The sequence below is a fragment of the Cololabis saira genome, chromosome 10 (assembly GCF_033807715.1).
Source record: "Cololabis saira isolate AMF1-May2022 chromosome 10, fColSai1.1, whole genome shotgun sequence".
In the NCBI taxonomy this organism is placed as follows: domain Eukaryota; kingdom Metazoa; phylum Chordata; class Actinopteri; order Beloniformes; family Belonidae; genus Cololabis; species Cololabis saira.
In genome coordinates this window covers 35,090,210-35,110,214 of record NC_084596.1, presented here as the reverse complement: position 1 = coordinate 35,110,214, position 20,005 = coordinate 35,090,210, and the positions used below count along the sequence as shown (strand labels likewise).

The following is a 20,005-nucleotide window of genomic DNA, read 5'->3' as shown; positions in this document are numbered from 1 at the left end:
ACAGATACATACGGACTACAAGAAACAGGCTGAGGGACAGCTTTGCCCCAGAGCTGTCAGAGCCTTCATCCCCCTGCAGCCCACCTCACACACCTCACCACCCTTCAGACATTCACACACACACACATCCTGACACCTCCCTCCCAACAGCAATACACATTCACCCACCCGCCTCATAGCCGCACAAGAGCACTCACATGCACATTTTCATTGTATTTTATAACATATTTTAAAGTTTATTGTATTTATTGTACTTTATTGTATTGTTGCTGTTCCTTTTCTTCCCTTTCTTTGCCCACGAGAGCTGCATTGCCAATGTCATGGGGGAGGAGCTGGACTCCCTGACAACCGTGACAGAGAGGAGGATGCTGTCCAGGCTTCACTCCATATTGGACAATGTCCATATGACACACTGGCCCAGTAGAGGAGACTCCTCTCACCCAGATGCACCACAGAGCGCCACATGAACTCATTCTTGCCTGTGGCCATCAAGCTTTATAACTCCTCCCTAAGAGAATCAGACGCTTCCTCTCTGTAATTTGTATATATACATATATATATGAATATAGTGAATATAGGTATGTGTGCATATTTGTATGCATCTAATCGTCCTATTTATAGTTAGATATTATTTATTTGTGTGTCTCCACAACTCTCCATCCATAATGCATACTGTGTTTGCTTGTACATAGAGTACCAGCTACCGCTGAAAAGTACAAAGAGGTTTTACAGCAACATCTGCTCCCATCAAGTCAACGCTTCTTTTGGAGAAGGCCTTGAATATTTCAGCAAGACAATGTGAAATTTCCCCCAACACAACAACAACATGAGAAGTCTGGGTGCTGAACTGACCAGCCTGCAGTCCACACCGTTCACCAATATTTGGCACATCATGAAACAAAGAAATCCAGCAGAAAAGACCCAGGACTGTTGAGCAGCTAGAATCCTGCATCAGACAAGAACGGGACAACGTTCCTCTGCTAAAACATCACCCTATTTCAACTTTTGGAGGTGTTTCGTTACTGTCAAATTCAAAATGAGATAATATTTCCCATGAAAGAGCAAAATGTCTCATTTTCAGCTTCTGATATGTTGTTGTATTCTATTGGGAATAAAATAAGTGTTTAGGAGATTCAAATCATTGCATTCTGGTTTTATTTAGATTTTACACATCATCCTTTTGTATTCATTTATTTATTTGGGTGCATTGTACAACAATTGTCATTTTGATTGAAAGAGAATGATCTGATTAACATTTTTTTTTATTTTAAGTATATTCTGGTATACAGTTTAGCTCATGTTGAGAATTTAAAATTTTACTTGACATTCACCACCTGAAAGTGGACAAATTATAGTCTGCTTTGTCTCTACTTATCCTTACTATACCTTTATGACAAAGCGTACACATTTTTCCGATTATCATGTAATCAAACTCATGCATGCGTCACACATTTCCACGTTTAAAAACTACAATAGTTGGGTTTCTTTCCAAACTGTCATTTATTTAAGACTTTACAGTAACTTAAAACTTTCCTGTTACAAAAATAGAATCTTGCTGTTGTTATAATTCATTCATATATTATGATAATTCACAATGATCATATAAAACATCCATCCATATGATGTACAGCACTTTCAGTGTACAGCATCACACTGAGTTTACATTATAGACTGCTAGCACCTTTGGATCTGATCTCTGTCAATTCATTACTGGGGTAAACTAAAAGGTAGGAACAGCAAAAGACTCCACAGATGGACTTGGACACATCGTATAAAACAATGCAACCCTTCCAGTGCTTAGGAAAATAAAAACTTTAATAATACAAAACTCAATTGCAGTAGATTTTGGAAGAATAGCTTTTCTTTTTTTTTTATTGTCACAGACAGTGTAACAAGTGGGAATAAAGGTACTGTGACATCTTTGGAGTATTTTGGTACATGGAGGATCAAAGAAATAAGTCAGTGAGGGGGACAAACAAACAGTGGAATATTGTGGTGGTGAGATGCAGAGACAGGGAGATGTAATTAGATATCAACATGAACGGACAAGTTCAGCATAAGAAAAAGTTACAAAAGAGGATGTTTTGTTAGAGTTAATGATGTTGACTCTTGGAACTGCATTGGTCAGACTTGAAGAGTAAACTATTATTAATTTAATAATCATCATCGTCGTCATCATCATCATCATCGTCGTCGTCATCGTCGTCGTCATCATCGTCGTCGTCATCATCGTCGTCGTCATCATCATCATCGTCATCATCATCGTCGTCATCATCATCATCATCATCGTCATCATCATCATCGTCGTCGTCGTCATGATCAGGATCTATTTCACCTGACAAAACATCTTCAAGCCAGTCCTCCAGCTCATCTACAGATGGCAGGTCATCCCCATCGTCCATATCCAGCCACACACTGTCAGCCTGCACAGCAACAAGAACAATCGATGGACAACTCGGCTTCGGTGCCTCTGGGGAGTGGTTTTATGAACGGGAATTCATGAGCCTTTTGTCGTACAGGACGTAGAGACATTGAAGCATAAATAAAAGGTCTACAGGGTAATAGCTGCAGCTATAGAACAAGACTATCTCTGTCTCAAACATAGCTTTGTTGTAGATATGCTGTTATAGAGCTACGTTACAGGGGGACACCGACATGATCCACTGGGTGGTGCCTCTTACCCTCCTTCTCTCCTCTTCCTTTCTCATTTATTAATTATAAGTATCTCATAACCATCATTCTTCTCCATTGTTCTCATAGTTTGTTGTCCTGCCACCCCCCTCCTTTTCTCTTCTGTACATGTTTGCAGGCCAGAGCTTCAGGAGCTGCATGCTGACCTGCAGTCCCCCCCTCTGATCATCCCACTGCTGCTTCCACCTGTCTGTTTGGATGTCTGGTAGATGCCTGCTGACATCCTGACCTGCAGTGCTTTAGCTTGCTCTTAAAAGTAGGTACAGACCCTGCCGATCAGACCGAGTTTGGTAGGTCATTCCACCATCGGGGAACAATGGAGGAGAAGAGTCTTGCTACTGATTTCAGGCCACGTTGCGGTGGAAGCATCAGGCGTCTTTCACTGGCTGAGCGGAGCTGTGGAGAGGGAGTGTAGCTCTGGATGAATGAGAGAAGGTCAGGAGCCGTTTGGGTGATTGTTTGGTAGCCAGAAGCAGAGCTTTGAACTTGATGCGTGCTGCAACTGGAAGCCAGTGCAGAGAGATTAGCAGTGGAGTGACATGAGCTTCTGGATCATCTGGAGAGGTTTAATTGAGCATGCAGGAAGGCCGACCAACAAGGAATTTCAGTAGTCAATACGTGACATGACCAGAGCCTGAACCAAGAGCTGTGTCGTATGTTTTGTCAGGTAGGGTCTGATTTTCCTGATGTTGCAAAGAGCGGAACCGCAAGACCGGAAAACTGAGGCAACGTGGTCCTTAAAGGTCAGCTGGCTGTCTAATATGACACCAAGATTCCTAGCAGAAGACGTGGGCACAAGTGTGGTGGAATCCAGCTGCACGCTTATCTGAGGAGGTAAGGAGTGACTGGCTGGACACACAATAAGCTCAGTCTTGGACAGATTTAGCTGAAGGTTGGCGGTCCTTCATCCGTGCAGAGATATCAGAAAGACAGGCCGATATTCACATTGAGATGGCAGTGTCACCAGGTGGGAAGGAAAGGAAGAGCTGGGTGTCATCAGCATAGCAGTGGTAGGAGAAGCCATGAGAGCTGATGATTTCACCTAGTGAAGAGTTGTATAGTGTATAGTGATAAAAGAAAAGAGCCAAGTATTGATCCCTGTGGCATCGTCCTTGCCATGATACTCTGAAGGATCTTCCTGCGAGGTAAGACATGAACCACAAGAGGACAGATCCTGAAATGCCAAGCGTTGACAGTGAGGAGAGGAGGATGTGAAGGTTGACCGTGTCAAAGGCAGCAGATAGGCCAAGCAGTATGAGGACTGAGGATAGACCAGCAGATCTCCTTTCTCTGTTCTTCATTCTCTCTGTCTGTTTTCTCTTTTCCTGCTCTGACCAGCTGTCCTCCAGCAGGAGGTTTTTTCCCTCCTAAAGGGGAGTTTTTCTTGCCACTGTTTGACTTAAGGTTTTTCTCCCACTAGGGGAGTTTTTTACCTGCCACTGTTTATGTTATGTCTATGTAATAATTGCTCGGGGGTCGTTTTCTGGGTCTCTGGAAAGATCCAACTTCTGTTGCAATAGATGCTATATAAATAAAATTGAATTGAATTGAAATTAACCTTTAAGACATGACCCCAGGGTTGGGATAAATGCATGCTAAAGATTCACCATGATGATTTGACTTTGACTGGGCATTCAATTGTGCATGTTATCGTTATAAAAGCTGTTAAAGTCTAAAGTTTACATCAAGTGCATATTAAAAACTAAATTAGCATATGTTACAAATTTCTGAATGAATGCAGAAAAACAAACAAAGATCCTGATTTAAAAAAAAAAAACATTAAAAAATGTATACTCACATCATCAGCCTCAACAACACCAATTTGTGGGTGGGACAGGTCAATGCCAAAGGTCTTTTCCCAGTGTGGCACGAGCTGTAGAGAGTTAATAAATGATAGACATTTACTGGAGAACAGTTTACATCCTAGACTTCAAATCAGATTTATTTTTTTCTGTTGCTTGACTGCTTCTTGTCTGGTCTCCAGCAACAACGCTGCTCTGCATCATTTTCTCACCAGAGGGAAATCATCTGGGTCAATCCAGATAATGCTGAGGTCATGGTTATCTGCATTTTCCTCAACAACATGCTTCAGAATCTCCAAGAACTCATAACCATCTGTAGAGAAGAGAAGATCACGCTTCAGCCAAGACCAAACTGCAAGACGTTTCCGTTTAATTTGAAGTTCCCTTTACCTATATCCGACTCTTCTGCAAAAGCAACGATGTGTTCACCATCAATGTGATCTTCCTGTGAAAAACAAAACAAAACAGAAGATAACTGAGCTTTATGGGGCAGAAGAAGAATTGAAAATATTCAAATTGTCATAGAGCGGGGAGATCAAATGCTCTTACCCAGATCTCATACATGTTGTGGGGTTGCAGCTTCCTCAGGGTTGGTCTTGACAAGCAGAGATCCATTAGAGATTTAAACATTTGACTATTTAGTCAGAAATGTGTTAAGCATCGAACATTTCTACAACTACACCTTACCTGTCATTGTCTTCAATGAATTTCACCAGCTCCTCCTCTGAGTAAGGTTTTCCAGGGATGACGACTGGATCGTCCAGGAAGGGTTCATAGAAGTCCACTTCATTAAGTTTAAGCTCCAGGGCCTTGGCAACCTATAACCAAAGTGTTAGAAACACCGTATGAGCCTGAATGATACATTGGTAAGGGATATATAAAACTACAATAACAATCATATCTTAATTACGAACCTTACTACTGAAAGTGGCAAAGAACTTGACGTGAGGATGAAATTCTTCAGCAGCATCAGCAAAGGCCTCGAAATCTGAAATGATTCAAGCATGTGTTACTTCCATCAATTGGATCAATGTAGGAGATATTCAAGAAAGCAAACGTGTAGCTGTCATCATTATTGTTGTTCATTTAAAATAACAGCTGCAACCAAAATGGAGTTAGGAGCTCTCAGATCTATAAAGCTGTTACTTGTTACAAGTTTAATCACGTCAGCTCAGTACAGATTCTTACGTTCTGACTTGTGACTCTTAAAGTAGCCCACCAATTTGATGTCCTCGTCGATATTTTGAAAGCCCCTCAGTTCTCTGCTATTGTCAATAATTTCCACTGGGTCCTCGAGGAGCTGTAAAAGAAGTGGAAACAAGGAAAACAGGGAACCAGAGTAAGAATTTTTGCATATTTTTTGAGAGCAAAGCGCATGTAGATTTTTTTTTCCTTTTCCAATATAAGGCAGGGTATTAACTGGGAGATCATATCCTCACGAACATCATAGATGAACTCCACGAGAGTGTCTGCTTCAAGCTCCCCATCATACTCGATGACTTCATCGTCCGTGAAGATAAAGATGGCGTCGGACTCATGAAGGCCTGTGTAAAAATAGTAGATGCATTTTGTGTTTTTTGCACTCTATTTCATTGTAAAACATCCTTCTGAATTATACATCACATCCACATAGACAGGTCTGTGCCGGCTGATGTTTTTTTAAAGTGAGCTATGTGCCTGCCGTCACAGTTACCTAATTTCTTCGCAACAGCCCTGTCTATCTTTGCATCAAGGACACCGACTCCAATATCCTCATCATTCAGCTCTTCCAGGACTTGGGCTGCACGCTGCAAAACAGAAATACTGTCATGTAAAAAGAAGACAGTTGTGATTTATCAGCTCAGGGTAATTAAACATGCGGTCACATGGCTGTGCGTTTCCAGATTTTGAAAGCTCGATAAACTTTTATGAATAATTTTTGACAGAGCAGTTGCACTCTTTCGTTTCATTACCATAAAAGCCTGCTTTTTAGAGAGCTGCTTATGCACTTTCTAAATCTGTGTGAAACTTGAACCACTTGACTGACAGCTGATTCCACCAATAGCAGTGACGCACCCACAGCCAAACTGCATTGAGGAAGAGGTTTGAGGGCCATCCCAGTGCATTTGAAGGGTAAAGTACACGCACACACACACACACACACACACACACACACACACACACACACACACACACACACACACACACACACACACACACACACACACACACACACACACACACACACTTCTGCACACGCTGGTGTCAGAGATCTTGAGCAGCTGTTTCTACTGGCACACACAGTCAGACTAACCAGACTGTCTTGCAGTTTATTGTGTAGCTGAGTCGAGGCCTTACTTTTAACTTGATGGAGCTGCAGACGGGTTTAACCAGAAAAGTGGCCTTGACTGTTACTGCAGACTTTACCAAAAAGATTTACTAAGGAAAATAAGTTGTTGTTTTAAATTGACTATATTTGTTGTAGTGCACTACCCTTTTGCAAACCACAGCATTCAAGCATTTAAAATGCTTAAAAATAAACTTTTTAAGAGTAAACGTTTAAAAATCTCAAAAATCAGTTTCAGGATTTCAGGATATGATAAGCTTGATCTAATTGTTTCTCTGTCTCTGCACTTGAATAAAAATGGAATAAATACACTAATATGTTTTGGTATAGTAATATGTAATGTAATATGTAAAACATGTTAAAATCGATTTTGGATGTTAGTATTTACTCTCCAGCTGAAACTCTTGGAGTCTCCATGTTTAAAATACTGGAAGATGGATTTCTTTCAATGGAAATAACATTTTCCTTCTGATGTGAAACCAGTTCTTCCTGTACTGTACTGTAAACAGCTCTTCCAATTGTATGCTTCTCTATCATGATGAATCTGCTATGTATCTGCTTTAATTTGCACTGCAATATAAAAGTATTTAATGTTTAGACGGTAAGTACTTAAACTGAGATGGTAAATGATCAAATATTTGATCTAAATCACATAGATGAATAACCCTTTGAGAGGCCATTTTAACAAGTAACTCAGTTTTAAATTACTAAAAGAGAAAACACTCACTTAGGAGGTTTTTCTATCATCTTGTCATATGTTAATTGGCTAATCATTAAAACCTAGAATGCACCTTGCCCTCAGATATGTTGCACCTTCTACTGTTGCCCTTTACTAATAATAAAACTCATTAAATGTAAATCCCAATACATTCGGGAGGAGAAACACAACCCCTCAAGGCGCTTAACCCACCACAAAAGCAGCTCAAGATAAATTTAGTTCCAGCAGCTACACCAGCCCAAGGACTATTTTGGCGAGGCAGCGCTGATGCTCAGTCCTCAGGGATCCGCTGACAAGTACAGTACTGCAAGTGTCAATCACAGCGTAGAGCTGAATAGGCATTATTGGAGCCGGTGCTTCCAGCACTGACCGCAGCCCCAAGACTGGTGCCCCTCCGAGAGACACTAGAGGCTGCACAGATGATATGATATCCTGCGGACGGCCTCTCTCAGGATTCTCTTGTGGTTGGAGCTATTAATATTTCCCTAAAATTCTATTTTCCATAAAAACTATTTTCCTCCACACTTCATCCAGACCTTTTGTCTGAGATAGTAATTGAATAGACTTTATGCCAAGTTTCTATCCATGTTTATGTAAATCAACATATTTATGTGTTAACTTGTTAAAAATAAAAAAATGATATTTTCAACAATCGCAGGAATGAGTCGGAGAGAGAACATCAATCTTTTACAATTTTGTTGAAGGTTCCTTATTCCCTCCTCTGTAACTCAGACAAATCTTTTTTAAAGTTACATGCAGGTTGTGAACTTTGCATGTTTTTTACTGACAAACTTTAAAGCACAAGCCACCTTTGCAAGTCTCTTCAAAGTATGTTCATGTAAACAAGTATGCAAAGGCTACAGCTTTGACATGGCTCACACGCCAAGGATTTCTTTTGCGACACGATCCAAGAGATTCAATAAATCAACTGCAACCCCCTTTTTTAATCAATGCAAATAGATTCAATATTTCTTCAAATAATGCCACAACTGGTTTTTGGGATGAATAAAAACTCACTTGTGTTCTCGTTCTCTGTTTTTCACCATAACTGTTAGAGGCCTAAATGTTTATGGCTTTACAAGTGTGGAAATGTCTTGGATTTAAAAAAAAGCCAAACTATTCCTGGCAATTGTGGAATGGTGATACGTGACACCCGATATCCAGTAAATTTGTCCGTAATGTGAGAACCAGCCTTGTTAAGTTTGACACTTTGAGAGCTGACACTCACTCTTTACCTTGAAGTGTGATGTCATGTCTGTGAAATGAATGTGATGAAACTGCTGAGTAGCTTGGCTAAGAAGAGGACTAAGGTGTGATTGATGTGTGATAAAATGCATCACATCCCTCACAAACACGCACGAACACAAACACATGCCATATGCACATGTTAACCATTGCTAAAGGACACTTCTTGTCAGTAACTCATCACTTATCAGCATTTTTGAATCAATAAAGGCCACTTTTCAGCACCTAGAAATAAAAAAAAGCATCCAGCGGACATCTACTCTTGTTTCTTGCATATGTCAATGACTCTTCACAAATCAGTTATTTTCTGTGTTTTCATCAAATTCATGCACTAAAGCCTAAAGTCAAACTCTTTCAGTCTCTAAACAAAAATGTCACGATCAGTTTCAAGTCTGTATAATGTGTCAACTTTTCATACTTAAAGCTGTCATCTCAACCCACCTCAAGGGCCAGCTCCTCAGACTCGAACTCTCTCTGGGCAACGCGGCTGGATCCGGGGTGGTCATGGTGGTACACCACCATGACATCGTATTTCTTCATCACAGCCTTATAGTTCTTGTCGTTGAGCTCATGGACGCGGTCCTTGCCATCATACTCTGGGAAATCCAAACTCTCCTCACCCAGTGATAGTCCCCCAAAGGACAGCAAAACTGCCACAAGCACCCAGCTCCACTTCATGGCTCCTTTTCTACCGCAATTTAGGTTTGTTTACAGTTGCGTGTATTTCTTCTTGAAGTGGGATTACAAAGACAGTATGAAGAAAGTATGCAGAACCCCTTCCAATCCACGTCACCCAGGAGAGAGCAAGACCAACTCCTGGATCCACCTTATTAAAAACCCCTCATGGGAAACTTGACAGTGGGGTGCAGGGGGCAAGAGGGGCTGGGCTAAGTTTGAGATAGGTGCTTTTCTGAGTGGGGCGTAATCAGGCTTGAGAAGGATGAGGCAGGGCCAAGGCAGTTACTGTGATTACAGCTGTGTACGTGTGTTTGCGTGCATGCTTGAGTGTACATTACAGACCTGTATAAGTGAGGAGCAGTTAGACAACGAAGCCCATCCATCTTTTCTGCAGGCACAGAGCATGGAAAAACAATTATTCAGGTGTGGGGACATGACGCGTGAGCTGAGTGTATTTGAACGTGTCGGTCTGCTTTTTGTGCAAATGAAGAAGAAGAGTGCTGACATAGGTTTTGAGGCGCCTGCAAATACGAGGCCCTCTTTTTTCCTTATTAAGTGAAGATGGAGGTCTGGATCCTTGCTAAAAATACTGGATGTAGGACAGACAAGCACATATCAGGGGGGCTGCTGGTGGTGTCTAATTTGCTGTTGCTGGCATCGGTGCAGCGCTAGAATGTGAAGCTGGGTCACTCGGGGACATGGAGTGAGGAGAGGACAGGGAGGTGCACCTGCTTAGGCTTCTGTGCATATAGGTGTCACTTAGCCCTGACTCAAGACATAAGTTAAACATAGAATTTTATAGGAGATGTGCTTTTTTTTTCTTTTTCTTGGTACACAACGTATGCATCCTGTGCAATGTGTGCACATATGCTTAAGCTAGTTGCACGTGATATTAGTTTACAAATTGAAAGACAAGATGTGCCCCTAAATAAGTACATGCTTAGATATCATAATACACACACATATGTGACACACCCCTTTCTTCTGTAATCAGAGATGTGAGCCTAAGCACTAAAGAAGCATGGTTTGGTCTATGTGAATAAATGGAAATACGCTGAGGTTGAATGATGTGATGCTGGATAGTCGGGTGTATTATCGCTAATGAGCCAAGCGTCTGTAGCAATGGAGAACTGTGTTAACTGTAAGAATTCAATGAAGTGATACGAGACAGGCCCTACATGAAACGGGGGACTGTTTCAAGTGTGCCTCGTTAACACCTCTTGTGGTAACTATTTTAAGGTTCTTACTTCATTAATGGGCCTAAATACGAAATAAGAATATATTGAAGCCAGTCGGTTTAAGCATGTGTTGTTGAACTGAATGAAAAACCACCAAACACAGCTCACATGTTTAAAAGCAAACAAAACCCTAAATCAGATTTAAAAAATGTTGGAATGGTATGGAAAATGCAAAATCAATTTACTCTTTACTTTTATTTCTTAACAAACGGTGCAAACCTTTATATTTTTTCTCTCAACAGTGTAATCCTGTCAGATGCATTTTAGCATTTGTTACAGGGGAAATTTAGTGCTAGTAAGAAAGAGAGAGAAATATGAAAATAATATAATTATGTAATTTTAAACAGATACAAAAACAACATACAAACACAAACTCAATGAAAGGCTCAGCCTTTGAGGGGGAGGATCTTTACGTTGTCATCAGATGTGTGAGAAAATCATTGAAATGTTTATTAAAAAACCGTGTTCAGTGAAATATTGGAAAAAATGTTTTCCCTCTACAATGCACATCTTTTGACCATGGCACAGCCGAGGAGGAGGCGGTACAGTTCTGCACTGCAACCCCACCTATCTTTAATTAATAGATTCTGATTGAAATGATGTATAACCCTACCAGAAGGAAATTATAACTGCAAATTTCTTTTATCCTCGTTTTCTTTTAAGCTACATTTATTTACTTTGTTTGTCATTATTTTGTCATAACATTTATGATGTTTAGAAAATGTATTTATTTAATTGAATTAAAGTTTTTTTATTAGTTATTTTTATTTTTTATTTCCTATTTCATTAATTTGTCCACTCAGTACAGGCCTTTTCTAATGTGTTTGCTACATGGCAGCTTTATGTGCCTTGTTTGTTTGTAAATTCAACATTTTCAATAAAAAAATAAATAAATAAATAAAAAATTATAATAATAATAATAAATCCACTTTCTGGAAGCGCTGAAGTAAACTTAGTTGGATGTTTAAATGTTTTAATGTCTCAAAGACTTACCATACGTATTATTTTGAGACCCATTGCCCAAGTTTCTTAACATGTTTTATGACAAATATGTAGAGAGATCACGTGACCGGTGCGGGGGTCGGGGCTGATCACGTGACCGGTGCGGGGGGCGGGGCTGAACCGCCAACACTTTCATAACATTTTATTACAACACCTCGATTCACGGGTTATGGATGAATAAAAGATACATTATTCACCTGCAAGAGTTGAAGAAGATTGGAACAAACGGCTGCTTGTTTTAAGGCTACGGTCAGACTTTAATGTTGCTCTATGTTTATCATTTCGTTACTTGCTACTTTACTGTTCTTTGTCTGTAATATTGAAACTGATTTTGTCATAGTTATATAAGGATGAACAACAATGTGGCTAGCTAATGTGCAGCTGAAGATATTTACGGTCTATCTAACCGTAATTTACAAAAAAGAGTTTAAACCAGGAGTTTAATGATAAAGAAAAACAGCAGGCAATAGTCGGGGTTGTCACGTGTTATCATAGTCAGCTATTGTATAATGCCTGTTGAGTGTAATTATTTTAGCAGGCTTGTGAACAGATGCTTGTCATTGCACACAAGTTACAGTGTGCCAGTATGAAGCAGGTTCGATGCTGGAAAGTTAACCTTGACTCTGATCCAGTTGCACAACAACACATCTCTCCAACCGGACATTACTGATACACTGGGACATTCAAGATATCTGCTGTGAGAAAACGTCTAATGCCTTTCCTGTTTTGACAGATGGCTTCAGCTGTGGCCAACAGAGCCATAGGGGCCATAGTGGGATCTGCTGTTGCAGATGCTGCAGGTAATAATGAAAGTTTATTGTACATTTTAACTAATGCTGTCTGTTAAGGTGATAAAGGAATTCTTTGTTTCTTCACGTTCTTGCTTTTTGTGATCCTCATTAAGTTGTAAGAACTTAATTGTAAGGGTTTTCTTTTTAAACTTTTTATTCTGGTAGCTGGAGTATCACAGTTTGGTTTAGTGATATCAAGTTTTCATCATTATTACAGTAAACAATGTGTACAGATTATGGTTAAATATTGAGTAACCCCTTCTTCAAATCTCAGTGAAATGATGTGTGCTATTTGTCCTCTGCAGCGCAGCCTCTCCACTGGGTGTATGACCTCCAGAAGCTGAAGGGGATTTTGGCCGAGGATCCAAACCCTGAGTTTCGCGCGGAGTCGGCCAACCCCTTCTACAGGAGGCAGTCGGGCCAACAGAGTTGCTACGGAGACCAGGCATTTGTCCTGCTGGAGTCCCTGTCTGAATGTGAAGGTGGGCTGTTATGTTTATCCTTTAGATGTCAGTAGATGGCTGCATTTGAACCAATCAGTTATAGTAGCTTTCTAACTTTAATAGGAAGCTCCTCGAAGGACAACATATCTTCATTGGCATTTTCTCTGTTTGCATTAGCATTGCAGATGAGAAAGCTGAAGTGATGTAACAGCCAAATCACTTAATAATTCATCAGTCACATGTTGGGTCTATAAATGGTGGAGTTCACAGTGGCTTTATTCTTCTGTGTTTCATTTAGGTCTCTGAAGGCTGACGTTATAAACTGTGGTTCATATTATACCATTTTTGCCAATGTTTGCACGTTCTCTGTCTGTACTGGTTGTCAAACAGCTTTATCACTGATGCCTCCTGTCTTGTTGGAAAAACTCTGTCTTAAATAGTAATGTATAAATATCCTACAAAAGCAATGGTATTAACTACATTCACAAAAAAACATTTCTCCAATAGCTATAACGTTTATGAAAAGGCTGCTGCTGTTTTAAAACCGCCTCATATCATGTTATATTATTTAGAAAATGCAGTGTGATAGCGAGATAAATAACAGCCACTTCACACAACAATGTCAGGTTTAGACTTGTCTGGGAAGGACAGATATGTATAAATAAATGTATATTACTAGTTGCACACCTTCATTTCACTGAAGATCTCGATTTGTAATTACAATCATGTGATTTTGCTCTACATCTCTTACCAGGACTAAATGTTGAAGACCTGAAGCAACGCATACTGAAATTTTTTGGACCAGGATCCGAGTACGACACACCTATTAATGATCCGTACAGACAAAAAGGAGGTACAAAATGGGGATGAAGGTGTTACAGGTTTTTGGTACTTTTACGACGCTCCTTCTGCCTGCTGCTAATGCTGGTCTTTTTTGTGTTTTTGTTTATACCAGGGCCAAGACCTCAGCTGCCCATTGACGGACCATGGAGACAAGGAAGTTTGAAGGGCTTCCTAAAGAACGTAGATGCGGGCAAAGAGGAGACGGGTAAAGCTCCTCTTTTTACTTAGAGGTGGATGTTGTGGAAAAAAAACAAAAAAACTCTAACATGTTGTCTTTTCACCAGGCTGTGAAAACGACTGTCAGATTGATGGAATAGCCAAACTGGCTCCCATCGTGGCTTTTTATGCAGGTAAGCCTGAGATGCTGGAAAAAGTCGAACAGGCCACCCGCGTCACCCAGAACAACGATGAATGTGTAGCAGAAACTCTGGCGGCTGCAAGGTTAGTTTGTCTGCCATTTACACACATTTATTTTAGCATATTCCGTCCACATGTTTAGTTTAACTAAAGTTTTTCCAGGCAAGATATAACAGGAAATGAATCAGTTAGTCAGCACTCACTCCAAACTCTCTAAACTCAGCTACGATACACCAGTAAGTTAAAAGTAAAGTATTTGCTGTGGCACAGAATAACAGGCCAAATATGTTCACTTAGTTTCAGGCATGCATGCTTAATATGTACGCATAAAAAAACACCCTACTGCTGTAGGAAAGGTAGATATTAAAATGACTAAATTTGAAATACGACATAGCAAGTAAAGTTGCTAATGGTAATGAGCATTACCACATTAAATTTCCACAGGTTTCTGGAGCATTTCATCTTGAATGGTCCGGATCCACAAGCTTTGGATGCGGTGCTGAAACAAATGGGTGACCCAAAAAGAAATCAGCCTCAGGACCTGGACAGAGCAGCTATTGGTACGTGATGTCTGCTGCATCGTTTCTTCCCCTCTGCTGAAGTCACGCGACTGAGTCATGAGAACAGGATTTAAAGGTTTATCCTTCCTCATTTTGATAAAGTAGCATAAATTTGTAGCGGGGGGTTGAGGGTGGGGGTGTGGGGCGGTCTGGAGGTCACTGTTATGACCCCCGGCCTCGTCACATGCCTAAGTATCTTTGTGCATGATACTGATATGCTCCAGATTTTCTGCATTCCCCCAGACACCGAGGCCTCACGAGCCTCATGAAAACATTTTTATAAATGTATTTATTATTTTAAACCGTTACACAAAAATAGAATAAAACACTTTTTAACATATTTTAATGAAATCAATGTAAATGAAAAGAGGAATAAAAAAAGAGAACTGTTTTTAAAAACAAACGTTCCAACTTTATGAGTAGCTGTGTATGTACATTATTTGTAATAACATAACCGCATTTGTCTGGTAACAATTTTCACAACATTGATAGAGAGATAGATAACTTTATTCATCCCCAAGGGGAAACTTTGTTGTCTTAGTAGAATAATAGAATTTAAAAAAAATATACAAAACTGGGGTAGAAAAGAAAAGACACTTTGACACTTGAAAAAACACAAGATAAATAAACAGCTAAGAGGCTGTGGCAAGAGTCAGAGTGCCAGGTGACAGACAGATTCAGTCCAGGTGTGTGATGATTGTGGCTCTGACAGAGGTGGATGAGTTATATAGTTTAATTGCAATCGGTAGGAACGATTTCCTGTATTGTTCCTTAGAGCGGCAAGGATGGATGAGTCTGTTGCTAAGCTCTGCAGCTTGTCCAGTGTTTTGTAGAGGGGGTGAGAGGGATTGTCCATGATAGCCAGCAGTTCTGCCAGCATCCTCTCCTCCACCAGCTCTTCCAGGGTGACATGCTCAGAGCCAACAACAGACTCGGCCTTCCTGATGAGTTTGTTCAGTCAGTATCCGGAATATGTTTTGTTGCGTTAATTGTCCCGACAGGCGTGAGTGGCTGTGGGTCGGTGTGGGAGCAAGGAGTGCCATCTCCTTCACCTTCACCACGTTCAGCTGCAGGTGGTTCTCCCCCCGCAAGCGGTCAACTAGATCAGGGGTGTCCAAAGTCGGTCCTTGAGGGCCGCAGTCCTGCATGTTTTAGTTGTTTCCCTGCATCAACACACCTGATTCTAATTAACGGTCGTCACCACCTTGTCATCAATGTCTGGATAGTTCTGTTGATGACACAGCTCCTTGTATCATGGTTTGATAAAAAAAAGGGACGCATCTAAAACATGCAGGACATGCAGGTCTCATCGTCAGATAGTCATCGACCCTAAGTGATGAGGGGAGGACTCACCCGCATCCTCTCCAGTCTGGCCTTCAGCCGTCTGGGCTGGATGCTTTGGAAGGCGCTCGAGAAGTCGAACAACATGATGTGGACTGAGGTGTTCTCTCCTCACCTGGCTTGATGGGGTGTGGAGTCCAGACTGAGGGGGGTGGAAATGGCAGGTTCTGAGGTGGATGTCAGCAGTGGGTTGGGGAGTGGAGGTGATGGGGGTGGTGGTGAGAGGTGTCTGCTGGGGAGGCTGTAGGGCCTGTCAGGATGTCCTGGGGGTGGGAGGTGTGAAAAGGTCTGTGGTGGGGGGGTGTTGTTTGAAGAGGCAGTCGAGGGTCTGCCGGGGTGGAGGGGCTGGAGTTGAACCCACATGTTCAACGCCCCCACCTCTCGTCTGGAAGCCACTGATGTCTCTCACCCCCCAGACGTCCCTGGTGTTGTTATCCTCCAGCCTGCGTTCCAGCCTTCTTCTGTCCTTGCACATCCCAATGCTGCTTTTGAGCTCCGTTTGTACCCTGTCGATGCAGCACCATTGTACTCAGAGACACAGTCAGTCAGGCCATCCGTGTCCCCAACACGTGGCTCATACAGAGCATCCCAGTCCGTGGCCTCCAGCGCTCCCCACAGGGTTTCCATGACCTCGGGCAACCATGTCCTCACTGTCCTCACGGTAACTGGGTGCTGCTGAACCACAGGCTGGTATGATGGGGAGAGCAGGACCAGGTTGTGGTCTGACCTGCCCAGTGGGGGCAGGGCAGGGAAGCATCCTTAACATCTTATTTTCAGGGGTGGTGCATGTTACAAACTGGTAGAAGGTTGGGAGTGTGGGTGAGAGGGAGACGTGGTTAAAGTCACCTGTGATGATGATGATGAAGGCCCCGGGGTGTTGTGTCTGTGATCCTGCAGTCACAGCGTGGATGGTCACACGCTGCTTCAGAGTTTCCAGACGGAGGAATATAAAATAGTAGATAACACTGGGGAAGATTAAAAAAATGAGCAAAACATTTTTTTCTTCTTGTCTCATTTGTTTTCCTCGGGAGAATTTTGGCTTGGACAAAGGGAATAGTGCACAACATAGTAAGCTACAAAAATACAAAATAAGACAACATAGTATACATTAACCACAGGTGCTCAAGGGGCTTTACAATCTCCAGTGCAAACTACTAAATCCTTACATCCACCTGCAGCCCCCACGCTCTCACACACGTTCATAGTCCTCTGACCAATCACATTTTTAGTTATTAGTCAATCCTTTTTAATTAACTTCTCTCCTGTTTTCTGTGTGATTTTTAGGACACATTCATCAGGTGAAGGAGAATTTATCCAAGTCACCACAGGAAATAATCCCGACTGTGTTTCCAAACACCTGAGGTATTTTACCTAGCCAATACTTGTCGTTATTAAAACATAGCCTTATTGGGTATATATTGGTTTCATAGCATTACCTGTAACTTTGATAGGTTATAAATCACACCTGCAGGTAAATATGTTAAAAGCTGCTGGCGTTGTTTCAGGTTTGCCAGGTGCATTTCAGGCAGCGCTGCACGGAGTCCTGACGGCTGAGAAGTACGATACAGCCATCAGAGACACCATGAGCTGCGGGGGATGCACCTGTAGCAGAGGATCCTTCATCGGAGCATGTCTTGGAGCTCAGGTCGGACTTCTCTGTTAACTCAAGGCTACCTTAACCAACGTGCCATCACTTAATGTCATGTTGCTTATACTAAATTTGATGTTTTTAATTCTAGATGGGGGTTGAAGGAATCCCAGAATCCTGGATGACCAAAACCCTGCGGTACAACTTGGTGTTAGAGCATGCCAAGAAGATTACCAAACACCTTGAGTAGTTGTGGAGGTTACGGTGTGATATAAGAACCTTGAAGAACTTTTTGAGCTTTTTCAGAGCAGTAAATGAAGGCTTTTGTCTAAACTTTTATAAGGCAAGAGCTAGATGGTTTTGTTCTGATAGAGTTAAACAAGCTTCTTCAGATGTTCTGTAACTTTGGTTTTCTTCTTTTTTTTTTCATGTTTTAAAAAGACCAGATTGAGAACAAAATCTATTACTATGTTACACTTCCAGTTCAAGTATATTAACTTTTCCTAGTGTTTGTATTCATTCCAACATGTGCAATCACATCCATCTAATATTAGTTACATTATTTTGTTTTCCTGCGATAAAACGTTGTCTACTTTTATATTGTCATTTGTCCCCACCAAGTGAAATAAGGAAAACTCAGTCTAGAATTTTTTTTGTTATAACAATGCCTTAATTATCTGTGGTAGCTCCTCAAATGGTCCTGATGGTGTAAGTGATTATGCCTCTACAGTTCAACACTGTAGACGTCACTCAGCTGTGCCAAACCTGAGAAATGAAAGCTGAGGATGAACGTTTTATTCCACTCAGTGTAATTTTACATTGTGTAACTGGTATATTTTGAATGCAAATAAAACCACAGCTACCTTTAATGCCAAGATGTCCATTTTTTTATGAAATCAGGAGATATTTGGAAACGATGTACAGGATTATATCCCTGCGGCTTCAGAACTGCTTTAAGACCCGGTCAATTTATTTTTCTCTTATTGCTATTAATCAATTAAATATTATGACACAGACAACGAAATGTGTGATGACCAGAGATGTGTACGCCAGGTCTTAGGAGGTTAATTCTTCGTGGCATAGATTCAACAATGATTTGGAAACCTCAGAGATTTTGGTCCATATTAATATTATAGCATCAGCAGTAGCTGCAGATTTGTCAGCTGCACTTCCATAATACAAATTGGAGGCCATTGGAGTTAAATAAACATGGTGTATTATGTGGTTATAGAAGGATGGACCTGTTTAGCAACAATATTTAGGTATTTGGCATTTAAGCAGAGCTCAGTTGGTAGTCTCAAAGTGTGTCAAGAAAAATAAACCCTGACACCATTACACCACAAACAGCAGCCTGAACTGTTGATATGAGGCAGGATGCATGGCATGCATTCATGCTCTCCAGATTCACACCCCATCATCTTAATGTTGCAGCTGAAGTTGACATTCATCAGACCAGGCAACTTTTTTCCTGTCTTCAGTTGTCTGTGGGAATTGCAGCCTCAGTTTCCTGTCCCTGGCTGACAGGTGTTAACTGGTCTGTTCTTCTGCTCCTGTAGTCTGTCTGTTCCAAGGTTAAACGTGTTGTGCGTTCAGAGATAGTATGCTGCAGAACTTGGTTGTAGTGAGTAGTTATTTGCGTTACAGTTGCCCGTGTGTGAAAAATCACAGTAGATCAGCAGTTTCTGGCACCAACAGCCATGCCACATCCAGGCTCAGTTAAATTCCCTTTATAATACTTGGTTTGAACCTCAGCAAGTCCTCTTGACTGTCCGACTGTACTACATGTTAGTGATGTGCGGATCAATACTGAAATATCGATACTTCCAATACCAGATCTGCATGTTTTAAAATCGATTCTCAAATGAAAATATCGATACTTTTGATACTTCAGTCATTTGTGTTGATGTATATCATTAACAGGAATACAGTGGAAAGTAACTAGACTATTCAGATTTTGTCTAAATGACACACTGCTGGGAGCTACTTTTTTTTCATTTTTATAGTAGTTTTTATTTTTGTTTAATATACTCTTATTTATTTTGATGGTTTTATTATTTCACTTAGGATATTTTTTTAATGATGGAAACACCTTTTTCAAACACTCCTGTTGTTGTAACAGCTCGGCTAAATTGTGATTGAGGTGGCTACCTCAGTATACTTCTGACTTTAAGATAAATAGCTAAATAAGTGACTCTGATGTTTTATATTCTTAAGCTATCTAAAATAGAACAGAGGCACATTAGGTATATTTGCATGATGTATTGGTATCGAATCGGTATTGCCGATACCAGCCTGAATTTTCTCAATATCGGATCGGAAAGGAAATCAAACATCACTACTACATGTCCACATGTATTGTGTTGCTGTCACGTGATTGGCAGC

At 41.0% G+C, this 20,005-nt stretch overlaps 2 protein-coding genes across 2 annotated transcripts; one reads left to right on the top strand and one right to left on the bottom strand.

The window, feature by feature from the left end:
• Window positions 1-1,481: 1,481 nt before the first annotated feature.
• On the bottom strand, window positions 1,482-9,632 carry casq1a (calsequestrin 1a). Its single transcript, XM_061732756.1, has 11 exons — window positions 9,224-9,632; window positions 6,187-6,280; window positions 5,937-6,037; window positions 5,682-5,793; window positions 5,408-5,481; window positions 5,181-5,311; window positions 5,043-5,088; window positions 4,884-4,938; window positions 4,706-4,806; window positions 4,490-4,564; window positions 1,482-2,423 (listed from the first exon to the last, which is right to left on the bottom strand). The coding sequence occupies exons 1-11, from the start codon at window positions 9,458-9,460 to the stop codon at window positions 2,154-2,156; spliced, it is 1,296 nt and encodes a 431-aa protein (XP_061588740.1). The 5' UTR covers window positions 9,461-9,632; the 3' UTR covers window positions 1,482-2,153.
• Window positions 9,633-11,798: 2,166 nt separating this feature from the next.
• LOC133452045 (crystallin J1A-like) lies at window positions 11,799-18,498 on the top strand. The gene is made up of 10 exons (XM_061731239.1): window positions 11,799-11,949; window positions 12,434-12,500; window positions 12,797-12,973; window positions 13,689-13,787; window positions 13,890-13,982; window positions 14,062-14,218; window positions 14,579-14,694; window positions 17,320-17,397; window positions 17,541-17,680; window positions 17,775-18,498. Exons 2-10 carry the CDS (start codon window positions 12,434-12,436, stop codon window positions 17,871-17,873), a joined length of 1,026 nt encoding a protein of 341 aa, XP_061587223.1. The 5' UTR covers window positions 11,799-11,949; the 3' UTR covers window positions 17,874-18,498.
• Window positions 18,499-20,005: the final 1,507 nt, after the last annotated feature.

Coding starts and splice junctions, on each gene's coding strand:
- casq1a (XM_061732756.1), bottom strand. CDS start 9,460: ATGAAGTGGAGCTGGGTGCTTGTGGCAGTTTTGCTGTCCTTTGGGGGA. Junction 6,038..6,186: donor GGCTGTTGCGAAGAAATTAG/GTAACTGTGACG, acceptor ATTTTTACACAG/GCCTTCATGAGTCCGACGCC. Junction 5,312..5,407: donor TTGCCACTTTCAGTAGTAAG/GTTCGTAATTAA, acceptor CTTTGGTTATAG/GTTGCCAAGGCCCTGGAGCT.